Here is a 19,082-nt window from a genome sequence, read left to right as displayed (position 1 = left end):
TCAGTCACCTGGTGCAGCCCACATGACATCGCTGCCATCATCCAAACTGCTCCATAACCTGCCTGCGCCCTATCAGTCACCTGGTGCAGCCCACATAACATCACTGCCAGCATCCAGACTGCTCCATAACCTGCCTGCGCCCTATCAGTCACCTGGTGCAGCCCACATAACATCACTGCCTGCATCCAGACTGCTCCATAACCTGCCTGCGCCCTATCAGTCACCTGGTGCAGCTAACATAACATCACTGCCAGCATCCAGACTGCTCCATAACCTGCCTGCGCCCTATCAGTCACCTGGTGCAGCCCACATGGAATCACTGCCAGCATCCAGACTGCTCCATAACCTGCCTGCGCCCTATCAGTCACATGGTGCAGCCCACATGACATCACTGCCAGCATCCAGACTGCTCCATAACCTGCCTGCGCCCTATCAGTCACCTGGTGCAGCCCACATGACATCACTGCCAGCATCCAGACTGCACCATAACCTGCCTGCGCCCTATCAGTCACCTGGTGCAGCCCACATGACATCACTGCCAGCATCCAGACTGCTCCATAACCTGCCTGCGCCCTATCAGTCACCTGGTGCAGCCCACATGGAATCACTGCCAGCATCCAGACTGCTCCATAACCTGCCTGCGCCCTATCAGTCACCTGGTGCAGCCCACATGACATCACTGCCAGCATCCAGACTGCTCCATAACCTGCCTGCGCCCTATCAGTCACCTGGTGCAGCCCACATGACATCACTTCCAGCATCCAGACTGCTCCATAACCTGCCTGCGCCCTATCAGTCACCTGGTGCAGCCCACATGGAATCACTGCCAGCATCCTGACTGCTCCATAACCTGCCTGCGCCCTATCAGTCACCTGGTGCAGCCCACATGGAATCGCTGCCAGCATCCAGACTGCTCCATAACCTGCCTGCGCCCTATCAGTCACCTGGTGCAGCCCACATGGAATCACTGCCAGCATCCAGACTGCTCCATAACCTGCCTGCGCCCTATCAGTCACCTGGTGCAGCCCACATGGAATCACTGCCAGAATCCAGACTGCTCCATATCCTGCCTGTGCCCTATCAGTCACCTGGTGCAGCCCACATGGAATCACTGCCAGCATCCAGACTGCTCCATAACCTGCCTGCGCCCTATCAGTCACCTGGTGCAGCCCACATGGAATCACTGCCAGCATCCAGACTGCTCCATAACCTGCCTGCGCCCTATCAGTCACCTGGTGCAGCCCACATGACATCACTGCCAGCATCCAGACTGCTCCATAACCTGCCCGCGCCCTATCAGTCACCTGGTGCAGCCCACATGACATCACTGCCAGCATCCAGACTGCTCCATAACCTGCCCGTGCCCTATCAGTCACCTGGTGCAGCCCACATGACATCACTGCCAGCATCCAGACTGCTCTATAACCTGCCTGCGCCCTATCAGTCACCTGGTGCAGCCCACATGGAATCACTGCCAGCATCCAGACTGCTCCATAACCTGCCTGCGCCCTATCAGTCACCTGGTGCAGCCCACATGGAATCACTGCCAGCATCCAGACTGCTCCATAACCTGCCTTCGCCCTATCAGTCACCTGGTGCAGCCCACATGACATCGCTGCCAGCATCCAGACTGCTCCATAACCTGCCTGCGCCCCATCAGTCACCTGGTGCAGCCCACATGGAATCACTGCCAGCATCAAGACTGCTCCATAACCTGCCTGCGCCCTATCAGTCACCTGGTGCAGCCCACATGGAATCACTGCCAGCATCCAGACTGCTCCATAACCTGCCTTCGCCGTATCAGTCACCTGGTGCAACCCACATGGAATCACTGCCAGCATCAAGACTTCTCCATAACCTGCCTGCGCCCTATCAGTCACCTGGTGCAGCCCACATGAAATCGCTGCCAGCATCCAGACTGCTCCATAACCTGCCTTCGCCCTATCAGTCACCTGGTGCAGCCCACATGACATCGCTGCCAGCAACCAGACTGCTCCATAACCTGCCTGCACCCTATCAGTCACCTGGTGCAGCCCACATGACATCACTGCCAGCATCCAGACTGCACCATAACCTGCCTGCGCCCTATCAGTCACCTGGTGCAGCCCACATGACATCACTGCCAGCATCCAGACTGCATCATAACCTGCCTGCGCCCTATCAGTCACCTGGTGCAGCCCACATGGAATCACTGCCAGCATCCAGACTGCTCCATAACCTGCCTGCGCCCTATCAGTCACCTGGTGCAGCCCACATGGAATCACTGCCAGCATCCAGACTGCTCCATAACCTGCCTGCGCCCTATCAGTCACCTGGTGCAGCCCACATGACATCACTGCCAGCATCCAGACTGCTCCATAACCTGCCTGCGCCCTATCAGTCACCTGGTGCAGCCCACATGGAATCGCGGCCAGCATCCAGACTGCTCCATAACCTGCCTGCGCCCCATCAGTCACCTGGTGCAGCCCACATGGAATCACTGCCAGCATCCAGACTGCTCCATAACCTGCCTGCGCCCTATCAGTCACCTGGTGCAGCCCACATGACATCACTGCCAGCATCCAGACTGCTCCATAACCTGCCTGCGCCCTATCAGTCACCTGGTGCAGCCCACATGGAATCACTGCCAGCATCCAGACTGCTCCATAACCTGCCTGCGCCCTATCAGTCACCTGGTGCAGCTAACATGACATCGCTGCCAGCATCCAGACTGCTCCATAACCTGCCTGCGCCCTATCAGTCACCTGGTGCAGCCCACATGAAATCACTGCCAGCATCCAGACTGCTCCATAACCTGCCTGCGCCCTATCAGTCACCTGGTGCAGCCCACATGACATCGCTGCCATCATCCAAACTGCTCCATAACCTGCCTGCGCCCTATCAGTCACCTGGTGCAGCCCACATGACATCGCTGCCATCATCCAGACTGCTCCATAACCTGCCTGTTCCCTATCAGTCACCTGGTGCCGCCCACATGACATCGCTGCCAGCATCCAGACTGCTCCATAACCTGCCTGCGCCCTATCAGTCACCTGGTGCAGCCCACATGACATCGCTGCCATCATCCAAACTGCTCCATAACCTGCCTGCGCCCTATCAGTCACCTGGTGCAGCCCACATAACATCATTGCCAGCATCCAGACTGCTCCATAACCTGCCTGCGCCCTATCAGTCACCTGGTGCAGCCCACATGACATCACTGCCAGCATCCAGACTGCTCCATAACCTGCCTGCGCCCTATCAGTCACCTGGTGCAGCCCACATGACATCACTGCCAGCATCCAGACTGCTCCATAACCTGCCTGCGCCCTATCAGTCACCTGGTGCAGCCCACATGACATCGCTGCCAGCATCCAGACTGCTCCATAACCTGCCTGCGCCCTATCAGTCACCTGGTGCAGCCCACATAACATCACTGCCAGCATCCAGACTGCTCCATAACCTGCCTGCGCCCTATCAGTCACCTGGTGCAGCCCACATGACATCACTGCCAGCATCCAGTTTGCTCCATAACCTGCCTGCGCCCTATCAGTCACCTGGTGCAGCCCACATGACATCGCTGCCAGCATCCAGACTGCTCCATAACCTGCCTGCGCCCTATCAGTCACCTGGTGCAGCCCACATGGAATCACTGCCAGCATCCAGACTGCTCCATAACCTGCCTGCGCCCTATCAGTCACCTGGTGCAGCCCACATGGAATCACTGCCAGCATCCAGACTGCTCCATAACCTGCCTGCGCCCTATCAGTCACCTGGTGCAGCCCACATGGAATCGCGGCCAGCATCCAGACTGCTCCATAACCTGCCTGCGCCCCATCAGTCACCTGGTGCAGCCCACATGGAATCGCGGCCAGCATCCAGACTGCTCCATAACCTGCCTGCGCCCTATCAGTCACCTGGTGCAGCCCACATGACATCACTGCCAGCATCCAGACTGCTCCATAACCTGCCTGCGCCCTATCAGTCACCTGGTGCAGCCCACATGGAATCACTGGCAGCATCCAGACTGCTCCATAACCTGCCTGCGCCCTATCAGTCACCTGGTGCAGCCCACATGACATCACTGCCAGCATCCAGACTGCTCCATAACCTGCCTGCTCCCTATCAGTCACCTGGTGCAGCCCACATGACATCACTGCCAGCATCCAGACTGCTCCATAACCTGCCTGCGCCCTATCAGTCACCTGGTGCAGCCCACATAACATCACTGCCAGCATCAGGACTGCTCCATAACCTGCCTGCACCCTATCAGTCACCTGGTGCAGCCCACATGACATCGCTGCCAGCATCCAGACTGCTCCATAACCTGCCTGCGCCCTATCAGTCACCTGGTGCAGCCCACATGACATCACTGCCAGCATCCAGACTGCTCCATAACCTGCCTGCGCCCTATCAGTCACCTGGTGCAGCTAACATGACATCACTGCCAGCATCCAGACTGCTCCATAACCTGCCTGCTCCCTATCAGTCACCTGGTGCAGCCCACATGGAATCACTGCCAGCATCCAGACTGCTCCATAACCTGCCTGCGCCCTATCAGTCACCTGGTGCAGCTAACATGACATCGCTGCCAGCATCCAGACTGCTCCATAACCTGCATCCTATCAGTCACCTGGTGCAGCCCACATGACATCGCTGCCAGCATCCAGACTGCTCCATAACCTGCCTGCGCCCCATCAGTCACCTGGTGCAGCTAACATGACATCACTGCCAGCATCCAGACTGCTCAATAACCTGCCTGCACCCTATCAGTCACCTGGTGCAGCCCACATGACATCACTGCCAGCATCCAGACTGCTCCATAACCTGCCTGCGCCCTATCAGTCACCTGGTGCAGCTAACATGACATCACTGCCAGCATCCAGACTGCTCCATAACCTGCCTGCTCCCTATCAGTCACCTGGTGCAGCCCACATGGAATCACTGCCAGCATCCAGACTGCTCCATAACCTGCCTGCGCCCTATCAGTCACCTGGTGCAGCTAACATGACATCGCTGCCAGCATCCAGACTGCTCCATAACCTGCATCCTATCAGTCACCTGGTGCAGCCCACATGACATTGCTGCCAGCATCCAGACTGCTCCATAACCTGCCTGCGCCCCATCAGTCACCTGGTGCAGCTAACATGACATCACTGCCAGCATCCAGACTGCTCAATAACCTGCCTGCACCCTATCAGTCACCTGGTGCAGCCCACATGACATCACTGCCAGCATCCAGTTTGCTCCATAACCTGCCTGCGCCCTATCAGTCACCTGGTGCAGCCCACATGACATCGCTGCCAGCATCCAGACTGCTCCATAACCTGCCTGCGCCCTATCAGTCACCTGGTGCAGCCCACATGGAATCACTGCCAGCATCCAGACTGCTCCATAACCAGCCTGCGTCCTGATCTAACCTATAGAGCAGATTGCTGCTGTACCTTGGCCCTTCTCTCTGGCCCCTGAGGGCTGCTTGCTTCTGGTTCCCGTGTCTACCAGACGTATATAATAGCAAGGATACAGGCCGCCAATAAAACCCTTTTTACGACAGTGCGAGAGTTCAGATCATTATAACCCTGGAGACTTCCAAAAGTCATTAAACCTAAAACTAAAACAAACTTTCCGTGAAAATCAGAGTTCAGCCACCAAATGCGGATTCTCAGCTGTGACGGTGACCCGGCCGGGCGCCTATATATACTGTACCCGCAGTGAGCACATGGCCCGGCGCCTGTATATACTGTAGCCGCAGTGAGCACATGGCCCGGTGCCTATATATACTGTAGCCGCAGTGAGCACATAGCCCGGCGCCTATATATACTGTAGCCGCAGTGAGCACATAGCCCGGCGCCTATATATACTGTAGCCGCAGTGAGCACATGGCCCAGTGCCTATATATACTGTAGCCGCAGTGAGCACATAGCCCGGCGCCTATATATACTGTAGCCGCAGTGAGCACATGGCCCGGTGCCTATATATACTGTAGCCGCAGTGAGCACATGGCCCGGTGCCTGTATATACTGTAGCCGCAGTGAGCACATGGCCCGGTGCCTATATATACTGTAGCCGCAGTGAGCACATGGCCCGGTGCCTATATATACTGTAGCCGCAGTGAGCACATAGCCCGGCGCCTATATATACTGTAGCCGCAGTGAGCACATGGCCCGGTGCCTATATATACTGTAGCCGCAGTGAGCACATGGCCCGGTGCCTATATATACTGTAGCCGCAGTGAGCACATGGCCCGGTGCCAGCCGATTATATACACCCCGAAACATTATATTTGGCTAGGACTTGAGAACAGCGCTGCACTGGGTGTTATGTCTGTGATAGAAGAACGTGGAGCCTGTTACCAAGCACGACATAGAAGAACGTGGAGCCTGTTACTATGGGCGACATAGAAGAACGTAGAGCCTGTTACTAGGGGCGACATAGAAGAACGTGGAGCTTGTTACTAGGGGCGACATAGAAGAACCTGGAGCCTGTTACTAGGGGTGACATAGAAGAACGTAGAGCTTGTTACTAGGGGTGACATAGAAGAACGTGGAGCCTGTTACTAAGCACGACATAGAAGAACGTGGAGCCTGTTACTATGGGCGACATAGAAGAACCTGGAGCCTGTTACTAGGGGTGACATAGAAGAACGTGGAGCCTGTTACTAGGGGCGACATAGAAGAACGTGGAGCCTGTTACTAGGGGCGACATAGAAGAACGTAGAGCCTGTTACTAGGGGCGACATAGAAGAACGTGGAGCCTGTTACTAGGGGCGACATAGAAGAACGTAGAGCCTGTTACTAGGGGCGACATAGAAGAACGTGGAGCCTGTTACTAGGGGCGACATAGAAGAACGTAGAGCCTGTTACTAGGGGCGACATAGAAGAACGTAGAGCCTGTTACTAGGGGCGACATAGAAGAACGTGGAGCCTGTTACTATGGGCTACATAGAAGAACGTAGAGCCTGTTACTAGGGGCGACATAGAAGAACGTGGAGCCTGTTACTATGGGCGACATAGAAGAACGTGGAGCCTGTTACTAGGGGCGACATAGAAGAACGTAGAGCCTGTTACTTGGGGCGACATAGAAGAACGTGGAGCCTGTTACTAGGGGCGACATAGAAGAACGTGGAGCCTGTTACTATGGGCTACATAGAAGAACGTAGAGCCTGTTACTAGGGGCGACATAGAAGAACGTGGAGCCTGTTACTAGGGGCGAAATACAAGAACGTGGAGCCTGTTACTAGGGGCGACATACAAGAACGTGGAGCCTGTTACTAGGGGCAACATACAAGAACGTGGAGCCTGTTACTAGGGGCGACATAGAAGAACGTAGAGCCTGTTACTAGGGGCGACGTAGAAGAACATAGAGCCTGTTACTAGGGGCGACATAGAAGAACGTGGAGCCTGTTACTATGGGCGACATAGAAGAACGTGGAGCCTGTTACTAGGGGCGACGTAGAAGAACATAGAGCCTGTTACTAAGCACGACATAGAAGCCTGCTTCTGCCTGCTGCCCCTCGCCCCCTGCCCACACTGCTCCGTGCGATTGGCTACTATGCAAATCACTGCGGCCGTTCCCAAGGAGAGCCCGCACAAGCACATAAATGGTTATCCACCTGCGCAGAAAGAAAGCAGGGGAGCGAACCAACTAGAATGACCTCCTCTGTGCACCGACATGAATGACCTCCTCTGTGCGCCGACATGAAAGACCTCCTCTGTGCGCCGACATAAATGACCTCCTCTGTGCGCCGACATGAATGACCTCCTCTGTGCGCCGACATGAATGACCTCCTCTGTGCGCCGACATGAATTACCTCCTCTGTGCGCTGACGATTAATCGCATACACTAGGGGTCGGGGAAGGAGAGGTGCACGAGAGGATGGGGGGATAGGGGTCGGGGAAGGAGAGGTGCACGAGAGGATGGGGGGATAGGGGTCAGGGAAGGAGAGGTGCACGAGAGGATGGGGGGATAGGGTTTGGGGAAGGAGAGGTGCACGAGAGGATGGGGGATAGGGGTCAGGGAAGGAGAGGAGCACAAGAGGATGGGGGGATAGAGGTCGGGGAAGAGAGAGGTGCACGAGAGGATGGGGGATAGGGGTCGGGGAAGGAGAGGTAGATGGGTGTCTACAGTCTATTTATGGGAGTACAGATGTGTCTTCTGTTATTACCACATGCGTCTAATGGAATAGCGGAAGGGTGCGTACACACACAGACACACACACACACAGACACACGCAGACACACGCACACACACGACACACACAGACACACACACACACACAAACCCTTTATGCAATCCTTTTACAAGGGGACATTGTCTTATATAGTGCAGCAGATTCCGTTACAGGTTCTTATATAGCGCAGCAGATTCCGTTACAGTGTCTTATATAGCGCAGCAGATTCCGTTACAGTGTCTTATATAGCGCAGCAGATTCCGTTACAGTGTCTTATATAGCGCAGCAGATTCCGTTACAGTGTCTTATATAGTGCAGCAGATTCTGTTACAGTTTCTTATATAGCGTAGCAGATTCCGTTACAGTGTCTTGTATATTGCAGCAGATTCCGTTACAGTGTCTTATATAGCGCAGCAGATTCCGTTACAGTGTCTTATATAGCGCAGCAGATTCCATTACAGGTTCTTATATAGCGCAGCAGATTCCGTTACAGTGTCTTATGTAGTGCGGCAGATTCCGTTACAGTGTCTTATATAGTGCAGCAGATTCCGTTACAGGTTCTTATATAGCGCAGCAGATTCCGTTACAGTGTCTTATGTAGTGCGGCAGATTCCGTTACAGTGTCTTATATAGCGCAGCAGATTCCGTTACAGCATCTTATATAGCGCAGGAGATTCCGTTACAGTGTCTTATATAGCGCAGGAGATTCCGTTACAGCGTCTTATATAGTGCAGCAGATTCCGTTACAGTGTCTTATATAGCGCAGCAGATTCCGTTACAGTGTCTCATATAGCGCAGCAGATTCTGTTACAGTGTCTTATATAGCGCAGCACATTCCGTTACAGTGTCTTATATAGCGCAGCAGATTCCGTTACAGTGTCTTATATAGCGCAGCAGATTCCGTTACAGCGTATTATATAGCGCAGCAGATTCCGTTACAGTGTCTTATATAGCGCAGCAGATTCTGTTACAGTGTCTTATATAGCGCAGCAGATTCCGTTACAGTGTCTTATATAGCGCAGCAGATTCCGTTACAGCGTCTTATATAGCGCAGCAGATTCCGTTACAGGTTCTTATATAGCGCAGCAGATTCCGTTACAGTGTCTTATATAGCGCAGGAGATTCTGTTACAGTGTCTTATATAGCGCAGCAGATTCCGTTACAGTGTCTTATATAGCGCAGCAGATTCCGTTACAGTGTCTTATATAGCGCAGCAGATTCCGTTACAGTGTCTTATATAGCGCAGCAGATTCCGTTACAGTGTCTTATATAGCGCGGCAGATTCCATTACAGTGTCTTATATAGTGCAGCAGATTCCGTTACAGTGTCTTATATAGCGCAGGAGATTCTGTTACAGTGTCTTATATAGCGCAGCAGATTCCGTTACAGTGTCTTATATAGCGCAGCAGATTCCGTTACAGCGTCTTATATAGCGCAGCAGATTCCGTTACAGTGTCTTATATAGCGCAGCAGATTCCGTTACAGCGTCTTATATAGCGCAGCAGATTCCGTTACAGTGTCTTATATAGCGCAGGAGATTCTGTTACAGTGTCTTATATAGCGCAGGAGATTCTGTTACAGTGTCTTATATAGCGCAGCAGATTCCGTTACAGTGTCTTATATAGCGCAGCAGATTCCGTTACAGTGTCTTATATAGCGCGGCAGATTCCATTACAGTGTCTTATATAGCGTGGCAGATTCCGTTACAGTGTCTTATATAGAGCAGCAGATTCCGTTACAATGACTTATATAGCGCAGCAGATTCCGTTACAGTGACTTATATAGCGCAGCAGATTCAGTTACAGCGTCTTATATAGCGCAGCAGATTCCGTTACAGTGTCTTACATAGTGCAGCAGATTCAGTTATAGTGTCTTATATAGCGCAGCAGATTCTGTTACAGTTTCTTATATAGCGTAGCAGATTCCGTTACAGTGTCTTGTATATTGCAGCAGATTCCGTTACAGTGTCTTATATAGCGCAGCAGATTCCGTTACAGTGTCTTATATAGCGCAGCAGATTCCATTACAGTGTCTTATATAGCGCAGCAGATTCAGTTACAGCGTCTTATATAGCGCAGCAGATTCCGTTACAGTGTCTTATATAGCGCAGCAGATTCAGTTACAGCGTCTTATATAGCGCAGCAGATTCCGTTACAGTGTCTTACATAGTGCAGCAGATTCCGTTACAGGTTCTTATATAGCGCAGAAGATTCTGTTACAGTTTCTTATATAGCGCAGCAGATTCCGTTACAGTGTCTTATATATTGCAGCAGATTCCGTTACAGTGACTTATATAGCGCAGCAGATTCCGTTACAGCGTCTTATATAGCGCAGCAGATTCCGTTACAGTGTCTTATATAGCGCAGCAGATTCCGTTACAGTGTCTTATATAGCGCAGCAGATTCAGTTACAGTGTCTTATATAGCGCAGCAGATTCCGTTACAGTGTCTTATATAGCGCAGCAGATTCTGTTACAGTTTCTTATATAGCGCAGCAGATTCCGTTACTGTGACTTATACAGCGCAGCAGGTTCCATTACAGCGTCTTATATGGCGCAGCAGATTCCGTTACAGCATCTTATATAGCGCAGCAGATTCCGTTACAGTGACTTTGGAGGAGGAGATGGGGATCACCAGTGTAGAAGGAGAGATTGAGCAAGATGGGGAGATATATATATGAGCCAGCTGGTGCTGGAGGAATCATCACTGGAACCTGAATCCCATCTTCCCTTCATTTAAAGGTTTTTAAAGGAAACACCGAAACGGAAACTCCGGTACTGAACCTGCTGCCGGCCCCGATGGTGGGACGGTACATACGCATCAACCCACAGACCTGGTTTGAGAATGGCACCATTTGCCTGAGAGCAGAGATCCTTGGATGTCCACTTCCAGGTTTGTCCCTGACAGTCCTGCACAGGGGACCAGTTCCCCATCCCCAGCTGGGTCCCGGCTAGAAACTTGGCTGCATAGGTTCTGTGCAGTAGACACTGATGTCATGATCATTTTCTTGAAATGTCGACAATGTTAACAATTCATATGTCAGCAATCTATCAATATTGAAATTTTCCAGGTGCCGACATTGTCATTTTTTAAACATTGACATTCATTCTGGTGTTGACATTATGGGGGAAATTTACTAATAAAATTCGTGGGTGGCATCGAGGACAGCACCTGGCTTCAGCCTGGTCAGGTAAGTCCTGGAGGGGGTCCCCACTCCCTCAGGGCCCCTGGCCAGGCTGACCGGTCAGGGGGTTAATGCTTTGGCCGGGGGGACTTGTATAAATGTCTCCCCCCGGCTGTGGCATTACCCTGCTGGCTGGTTTGGCCTGGGGCTGGTTCTTAAAATACGGGGGACCCCTAGTCATGTCCCCCGTATTTTGGGAACCAGCCCCGGACTTGGAGCCTGGGGCTGGTTGTTAAAAATTGAGGAACCCCTATTTGTCGGGTTCCCTGATTTTTAATTACCGGCCCCGGCTCCTTCAGCCTGGTGCTGGTTATGGCAGTCGTATATGACTGCTTTGTACATCCCCCTCCGGAACACGACTTGGCATACGAGGTATGCTGTCGTAGTCATTCGTATTCTTAGTAAATTTCCCCCTATGAGGTAAATTTTTGAAGCTGGGAGCAACCAATCAGATTGTGCAACTTATTTATTCAGCACCTTGTAGAAACACAGAATGTGACGGCAGATGAGAACCACTTGGCAGTGTCAGACGCCTTACTAAAGTCTAGATAAGCTACATCTACAGCCCCCCCTTCATCTGTTACTTTAGTCACCCAGTCAAAAAAGTCAATATAATTTGTTTGACATGATCTTCCCCCAGTAAACCCATGCTGTTTTGGATCCTGTAAATTGCTGGTTTTGAGATATTCTACAACTGTTTGTTTTAAGAGTGTTTCCATCAATTTCCCTACTACTGATGTAGGGCTCACTGGTCGATAGTTGCTCACCTCTTCCTTGCTTCCACTTTTGTGCAGTGGGACTACATTCGCTGTTTTCCAGTCCTCTGGGATTACTCCAGTAGCTAGTGACTGGTTTAATAATTATGTTATTGGTTTTAACAGCTCCCCTTTAAGCTCTTTTAGTTTCTCCTCTGTAAATGGACTTGTTTCTCCCTAATTTTGCGGGTCCACAGGGAGGGGGTGGGACTAAAATGATGCAACTCGCATCATGTCCAACCTCCTCCCCGCTGTTTAAAACAATGTAGATTTTGCACACATCAGCCGCCCAGGGATGCCGGGGACAGCACAGCCACGGTCCTCATGATACAGCCGGGGACAGCACAGCCACGGTCCTCATGCTACAGCCGGGGACAGCACAACCATGGTCCTCATGATACAGCCGGGGACAGCACAGCCATGGTCCTCATGATACAGCCGGGGACAGCACAGCCACGGTCCTCATGATACAGCCAGGGACAGCACAGCCACGGTCCTCATGATACAGCCGGGGACAGCACAGCCACGGTCCTCATGATACAGCCGGGGACAGCACAGCCACGGTCCTCATGATACAGCCGGGGACAGCACAACCACGGTCCTCATGATACAGCCGGGGACAGCACAGCCACGGTCCTCATGCTACAGCCGGGGACAGCACAACCACGGTCCTCATGATACAGCCGGGGACAGCACAGCCACGGTCCTCATGATACAGCCAGGGACAGCACAGCCACGGTCCTCATGATACAGCCGGGGACAGCACAGCCACGGTCCTCATGATACAGCCGGGGACAGCACAACCACGGTCCTCATGATACAGCCAGGGACAGCACAGCCACGGTCCTCATGATACAGCCGGGGACAGCACAGCCACGGTCCTCATGATACAGCCGGGGACAGCACAGCCATGGTCCTCATGATACAGCCGGGGACAGCACAGCCACGGTCCTCATGCTACAGCCGGGGACAGCACAACCACAGTCCTCATGATACAGCCGGGGACAGCACAGCCACGGTCCTCATGATACGGCTGGGGACAACACAACCACGGTCCTCATGATACAGCTGGGGACAGCACAGCCACGGTCCTCATGATACAGCCGGGGACAGCACAGCCACGGTCCTCATGATACAGCCAGGGACAGCACAACCATGGCCCTCATGATACAGCCGGGGACAGCACAGCCACGGTCCTCATGATACAGCCGGGGACAGCACAGCCACGGTCCTCATGATACGGCTGGGGACAGCACAGCCACGGTCCTCATGATACAGCCGGGGACAGCACAGCCACGGTCCTCATGATACAGCCGGGGACAGCACAGCCACAGTCCTCCTGATACAGCCAGGGACAGCACAGAGACGGTCCTCATGATACAGCCGGGAACAGCACAGCCACGGTCCTCATGATACAGCCGGGGATTAGCACAGCCACGGTCCTCATGATACAGCCGGGAACAGCACAGCCACGGTCCTCATGATACAGCCAGGGACAGCACAGCCACGGTCCTCATGATACAGCCGGGGACAGCACAACCACGGTCCTCATGATACAGCCGGGAACAGCACAACCACGGTCCTCATGATACAGCCGGGGACAGCACAACCACGGCCCTCATGATACAGCCGGGGACAGCACAGCCACGGTCCTCATGATACAGCCAGGGACAGCACAACCATGGCCCTCATGATACAGCCGGGGACAGCACAGCCACGGTCCTCATGATACAGCCGGGGACAGCACAGCCACGGTCCTCATGATACGGCTGGGGACAGCACAGCCACGGTCCTCATGATACAGCCGGGAACAGCACAGCCACGGTCCTCATGATACAGCCAGGGACAGCACAGCCACGGTCCTCATGATACAGCCAGGGACAGCACAACCACGGTCCTCATGATACAGCCAGGGACAGCACAGCCACGGTCCTCATGATACAGCTGGGGACAGCACAGCCACGGTCCTCATGATACAGCCGGGGACAGCACAGCCACGGTCCTCATGGTACGGCCGGGACACCTTGTATAAAAAGTGTTCCCCGGCTGTGGCATGACACCGCTGGCTGGTGGAGCCCGGGGCTGGTTCCAAAATATGCGGGAGCCACAGTTTTTTTTGTCCCCCTTATTTTTGTAACCAGGACCGGTCCAAGAGCCCGGGGCTGGTTTTAGTAATACAGGAGATCCCTACGCTTTTTGTCCCTCATATTTTTGGAACCAGCTGAATGAGTCTGGGGCTGCTTTGGCTCAGGATGGGGGACCCCACGCATTTTTTTTGTTTGTTTAAAAAAAATTAAGACAGAACCATGCACAGATCTCACTGTCTCACAGATCTGTCATAACCAGGTCTATTTGTTTACAAATTTTGGTAACATGTACCACATATCGCACCCTATTACATCTGGATGCGATAAGTGTGCGAATCATCCGATAGCCCAAAAATGTGCGAATTCACTGGCGAAATGTGTGAATTATACCACACTTCGCATTCTATTACATGTGCGAATTAAACAAAAATTAGAAAATTTCATCCTATTACATGTTACCACTAGTGGGTACGCACGGTTACTAAGACTGCACTTAAAAGCCCAAAATTGTTGTGACGTGACAAACACTCATTTGCATGTGCTTCTCTCGTTCATGTGCCAGGGGTGTGTACCATAGGGAGGGGTGTGGGTCATAATAACTATACAATCTGAAATTGGGATTTCTATCCCCTCACCCCAGATCCGAACACAGTGTTTATGTGGGAGCAGGAGCAGCAGCCCACGGATAATCTGGAGTTTAAACACCACAACTACAAGGAGATGCGTAAGGTAAGTGCGAGCTCGGTGCCGGCCGGTCATACAGTGACTCTCTACCACGTCAGTATAACAGGTGAGAGCACAGCAGGGTGCATGATAATCTCCCCAATACCTCTTTTCATAGAAACACAGAATGTGACGGCAGATAAGAACCACTTGGCCCATCTAGTCTGCCGCTTTATTAAACATGTTACCTCAAACCATATCTGATCCTTATTTCTTTGTAAGGATATCAGTATGCCTATCCCAAGCATGTTTACATTGTACTACTGTATTTGCCACTACCACCTCTGATGGGAGGCTATTCCACTTATCTACTACTCTTTCTGTGAGTATTTCTTCCTCACATTTCCCCTGAATCTTCCTCCCCCTAGTGTCAGTGCATGTCCTCGTGTTCTGCTGCTCCTCTTCCTGTGAAGAATGTCTCCCACCTGTACCTTCCTCCCCCTAGTGTCAGTGCGTGTCCTCGTGTTCTGCTGCTCCTCTTCCTGTGACTAATGTCTCCCACCTGTACCTTCCTCCCTCTAGTGTCAGTGCCTGTCCTCGTGTTCTGCTGCTCCTCTTCCTGTGAAGAATGTCTCCCACCTGCACCTTCCTCCCTCTAGTGTCAGTGCATGTCCTCGTGTTCTGCTGCTCCTCTTCCTGTGACGAATGTCTCCCACCTGTACCTTCCTCCCCCTAGTGTCAGTGCATGTCCTCGTGTTCTGCTGCTCCTCTTCCTGTGACTAATGTCTCCCACCTGTACCTTCCTCCCTCTAGTGTCAGTGCATGTCCTCGTGTTCTGCTGCTCCTCTTCCTGTGACTAATGTCTCCCACCTGTACCTTCCTCCCCCTAGTGTCAGTGCATGTCCTCGTGTTCTGCTGCTCCTCTTCCTGTGAAGAATGTCTCCCACCTGTACCTTCCTCCATCTAGTGTCAGTGCATGTCCCCGTGTTCTGTTGCTCCTCTTCCTGTGAAGAATGTCTCCCACCTGTACCTTCCTCCCCCTAGTGTCAGTGCATGTCCTCGTGTTCTGCTGCTCCTCTTCCTGTAAAGAATGTCTCCCACCTGTACCTTTCTCCCCCTAGTGTCAGTGCATGTCCTCGTGTTCTGCTGCTCCCCTTCCTGTGACAAATGTCTCCCACCTGTACCTTCCTCCCCCTAGTGTCAGTGCATGTCCTCGTGTTCTGCTGCTCCTCTTCCTGTGAAGAATGTCTCCCACCTGTACCTTCCTCCCTCTAGTGTCAGTGCATGTCCTCGTGTTCTGCTGCTCCTCTTCCTGTAAAGAATGTCTCCCACCTGTACCTTCCTCCCTCTAGTGTCAGTGCATGTCCTCGTGTTCTGCTGCTCCTCTTCCTGTGAAGAATGTCTCCCACCTGTACCTTCCTCCCCCTAGTGTCAGTGCATGTCCTCGTGTTCTGCTGCTCCTCTTCCTGTGAAGAATGTCTCCCACCTGCACCTTCCTCCCCCTAGTGTCAGAGCATGTCCTCGTGTTCTGCTGCTCCTCTTCCTGTGACGAATGTCTCCCACCTGAATCTTCCTCCCCCCAGTGTCAGTGCGTGTCCTCGTGTTCTGCTGCTCCTCTTCCTGTGAAAAATGTCTCCCACCTATACCTTCCTCCCTCTAGTGTCAGTGCGTGTCCGCGTGTTGTGCTGCTCCTCTTCCTGTAAAGAATGTCTCCCACCTGTACCCTCCTCCCCCTAGTGTCAGTGCATGTCCTCGTGTTCTGCTGCTCCTCTTCCTGTGACGAATGTCTCCCACCTGTACCTTCCTCCCCCCAGTGTCAGTGCATGTCCTCGTGTTCTGCTGCTCCTCTTCCTGTAAAGAATGTCTCCCACCTGTACCTTTCTCCCCCTAGTGTCAGAGCATGTCCTCGTGTTCTGCTGCTCCTCTTCCTGTGACGAATGTCTCCCACCTATACCTTCCTCCCTCTAGTGTCAGTGCGTGTCCGCGTGTTGTGCTGCTCCTCTTCCTGTAAAGAATGTCTCCCACCTGTACCCTCCTCCCCCTAGTGTCAGTGCATGTCCTCGTGTTCTGCTGCTCCTCTTCCTGTGACGAATGTCTCCCACCTGTACCTTCCTCCCCCCAGTGTCAGTGCATGTCCTCGTGTTCTGCTGCTCCTCTTCCTGTAAAGAATGTCTCCCACCTGTACCTTTCTCCCCCTAGTGTCAGAGCATGTCCTCGTGTTCTGCTGCTCCTCTTCCTGTGAAAAATGTCTCCCACCTATACCTTCCTCCCTCTAGTGTCAGTGCGTGTCCGCGTGTTGTGCTGCTCCTCTTCCTGTAAAGAATGTCTCCCACCTGTACCTTCCTCCCCCTAGTGTCAGTGCATGTCCTCGTGTTCTGCTGCTCCTCTTCCTGTGACTAATGTCTCCCACCTGTACCTTCCTCCCCCCAGTGTCAGTGCATGTCCCTGTGTTCTGCTGCTCCTCTTCCTGTGAAGAATGTCTCCCACCTGTACCTTGTTATAGCCCTTGGTATAGGTGAAAGCTTCTATCATGTCCCCCCTTTCCCTTCTCTGCTCCAAAGGTACGTTTTGTGATGTAGGCCATGCACCATTTTAGTTGCTCTTCTTTGTACAGTCTCTAATGTATTTATATCCTTCTGGAGATATGGCCTCCAGAACTGAACACAATACTCTAGGTGAGGTTGTACCAATGACCTATACAGTGGCATTATTACTTCTTTCTTTCTACTGCTGATACCTCTCCCTATGCAACCAAGCATCTGACTTGCCTTCCTCATTGCTTTGTTACATTGCCTACCTGCCTTTAAGTCCCCTGAAATAGCGACACCTAGATCCCTCTTTTCCTCAGTAGTTTCCATTATATTGCCATTTATACTATATTTAGTCTTTGGATTTCTGAGACCCAAGTGCATGATTTTGCATTTTGGGGCATTAAACTGTAGTTGCCATGCTCTTGACCATTCCTCTAATCTACCTAGATCATCAATCATTTGTTTTACCCCTTCTGGTGTGTCTACCCTGTTGCATACCTTTGTGTCATCTGCAAAAATGCACATTTTACCCTCAATTCCATTTGCAATATCACCAATAAAGATAGTAAAAAGCACTGGTCCAAGTACAGATCCCTGGGGTACTCCACTGTTAAGGTGCCCACACACTAGAAAGATCTGCGATCATAAGATGTGCGCATAAATTAGCCTTCAAATCTTTTGTCCGATCTGGACAAAAGATTTCAGGCAAGCGCTCATCTTTACCAAAGATTTTTCTTAAGATCCCGTGTGCGTTCCTATGGATCTTTTGTTAAATCTTCTGATCTTTTGTGCAGCACGTAAGATCAGAAGATTTAGCAAAAGATCCACGGGAGCGAGCATCGGCCGATTTTCGACCGATTATCGGTAAATATCGGCCGATATATCAGCCGATTTATCGAAAATCGGCCAATCGGCCCAAAAATCGTTCTAGTGTGTGGGCACCTTTAAACTTTCCCTCCTTTGACTGTACTCCGTTTACTACAACTCTCTGTTTTCTGTCCTGCAACCATGCTCTTATCCATTCAACTATCTTAGAATCCAATCCCAAGCTTTCAAGTTTATTTAACAGTCTGCGATGTGGGACAGTGTCAAAAGCCTTACTAAAGTCTAGATAAGCTACATCTACAGCCCCACCTTGATCTATTACTTTAGTCACCCAGTCAAAAAAGTCAATAAGATTTGTTTGACATGATCTTCCCCCAGTAAACCCATGCTATTTTGGATCCTGTAAATTGCTGGTTTTTAGATATTCTACAACTCTTTGTTTTACCATCTTAGCCTTCTTCTGTCCTTTTCAGCTGATGAAGAAGGTGAATGATGCCTGTCCAAACATCACCCGAGTGTACAGCATTGGGAAGAGTTACCTGGGTCTGAAGATGTATGTGATGGAGATATCGGACAACCCGGGGGAGCATGAAGTCGGTGAGGGGATAACGTCACGTGTGGTGTCCTTACCTACCTACATGGTTATGTTCATGCATCAGAGGATGGAAAGCACTCGCTGAGACCGTATGGATGACACCATGTAATGTATAGGGTGCAGCGCCTTGGGTGGTACAGATACAATTATGTATTCGTGCCGCAACATACTGACACATAGGGGGTTATTCAGACCTGGTTGTAGAGCACATTTCTTAGCAAATGAGCAAAGCCCTGCTGCAATGCAGGTGGAGAAGATGTAACGTGGGAAGAGTCAGGTTTGGGTGAGAAGTGT

At 51.9% G+C, this 19,082-nt stretch overlaps 1 protein-coding gene across 1 annotated transcript in view; it reads left to right on the top strand.

The window, feature by feature from the left end:
- Nucleotides 1-19,082, top strand: part of LOC146058550 (putative carboxypeptidase X1) — a 120,319-nt gene that overhangs the window by 92,825 nt on the left and 8,412 nt on the right. Inside the window, exons 6-8 of the mRNA XM_083170852.1 lie at nucleotides 10,890-11,040; nucleotides 14,815-14,903; nucleotides 18,667-18,790. Of these exons, the coding sequence (XP_083026978.1) occupies nucleotides 10,890-11,040; nucleotides 14,815-14,903; nucleotides 18,667-18,790 (364 nt within the window). The remainder of the gene's footprint in view (nucleotides 1-10,889; nucleotides 11,041-14,814; nucleotides 14,904-18,666; nucleotides 18,791-19,082) is intronic.

The sequence above is a fragment of the Crinia signifera genome, chromosome 1 (genome assembly GCF_055691185.1).
Source record: "Crinia signifera chromosome 1, ASM5569118v1, whole genome shotgun sequence".
NCBI lineage: Eukaryota > Metazoa > Chordata > Amphibia > Anura > Myobatrachidae > Crinia > Crinia signifera.
The sequence above is the reverse complement of the archived record's forward strand: the minus strand, read 5'-3'. Positions and strand labels throughout refer to the sequence as shown.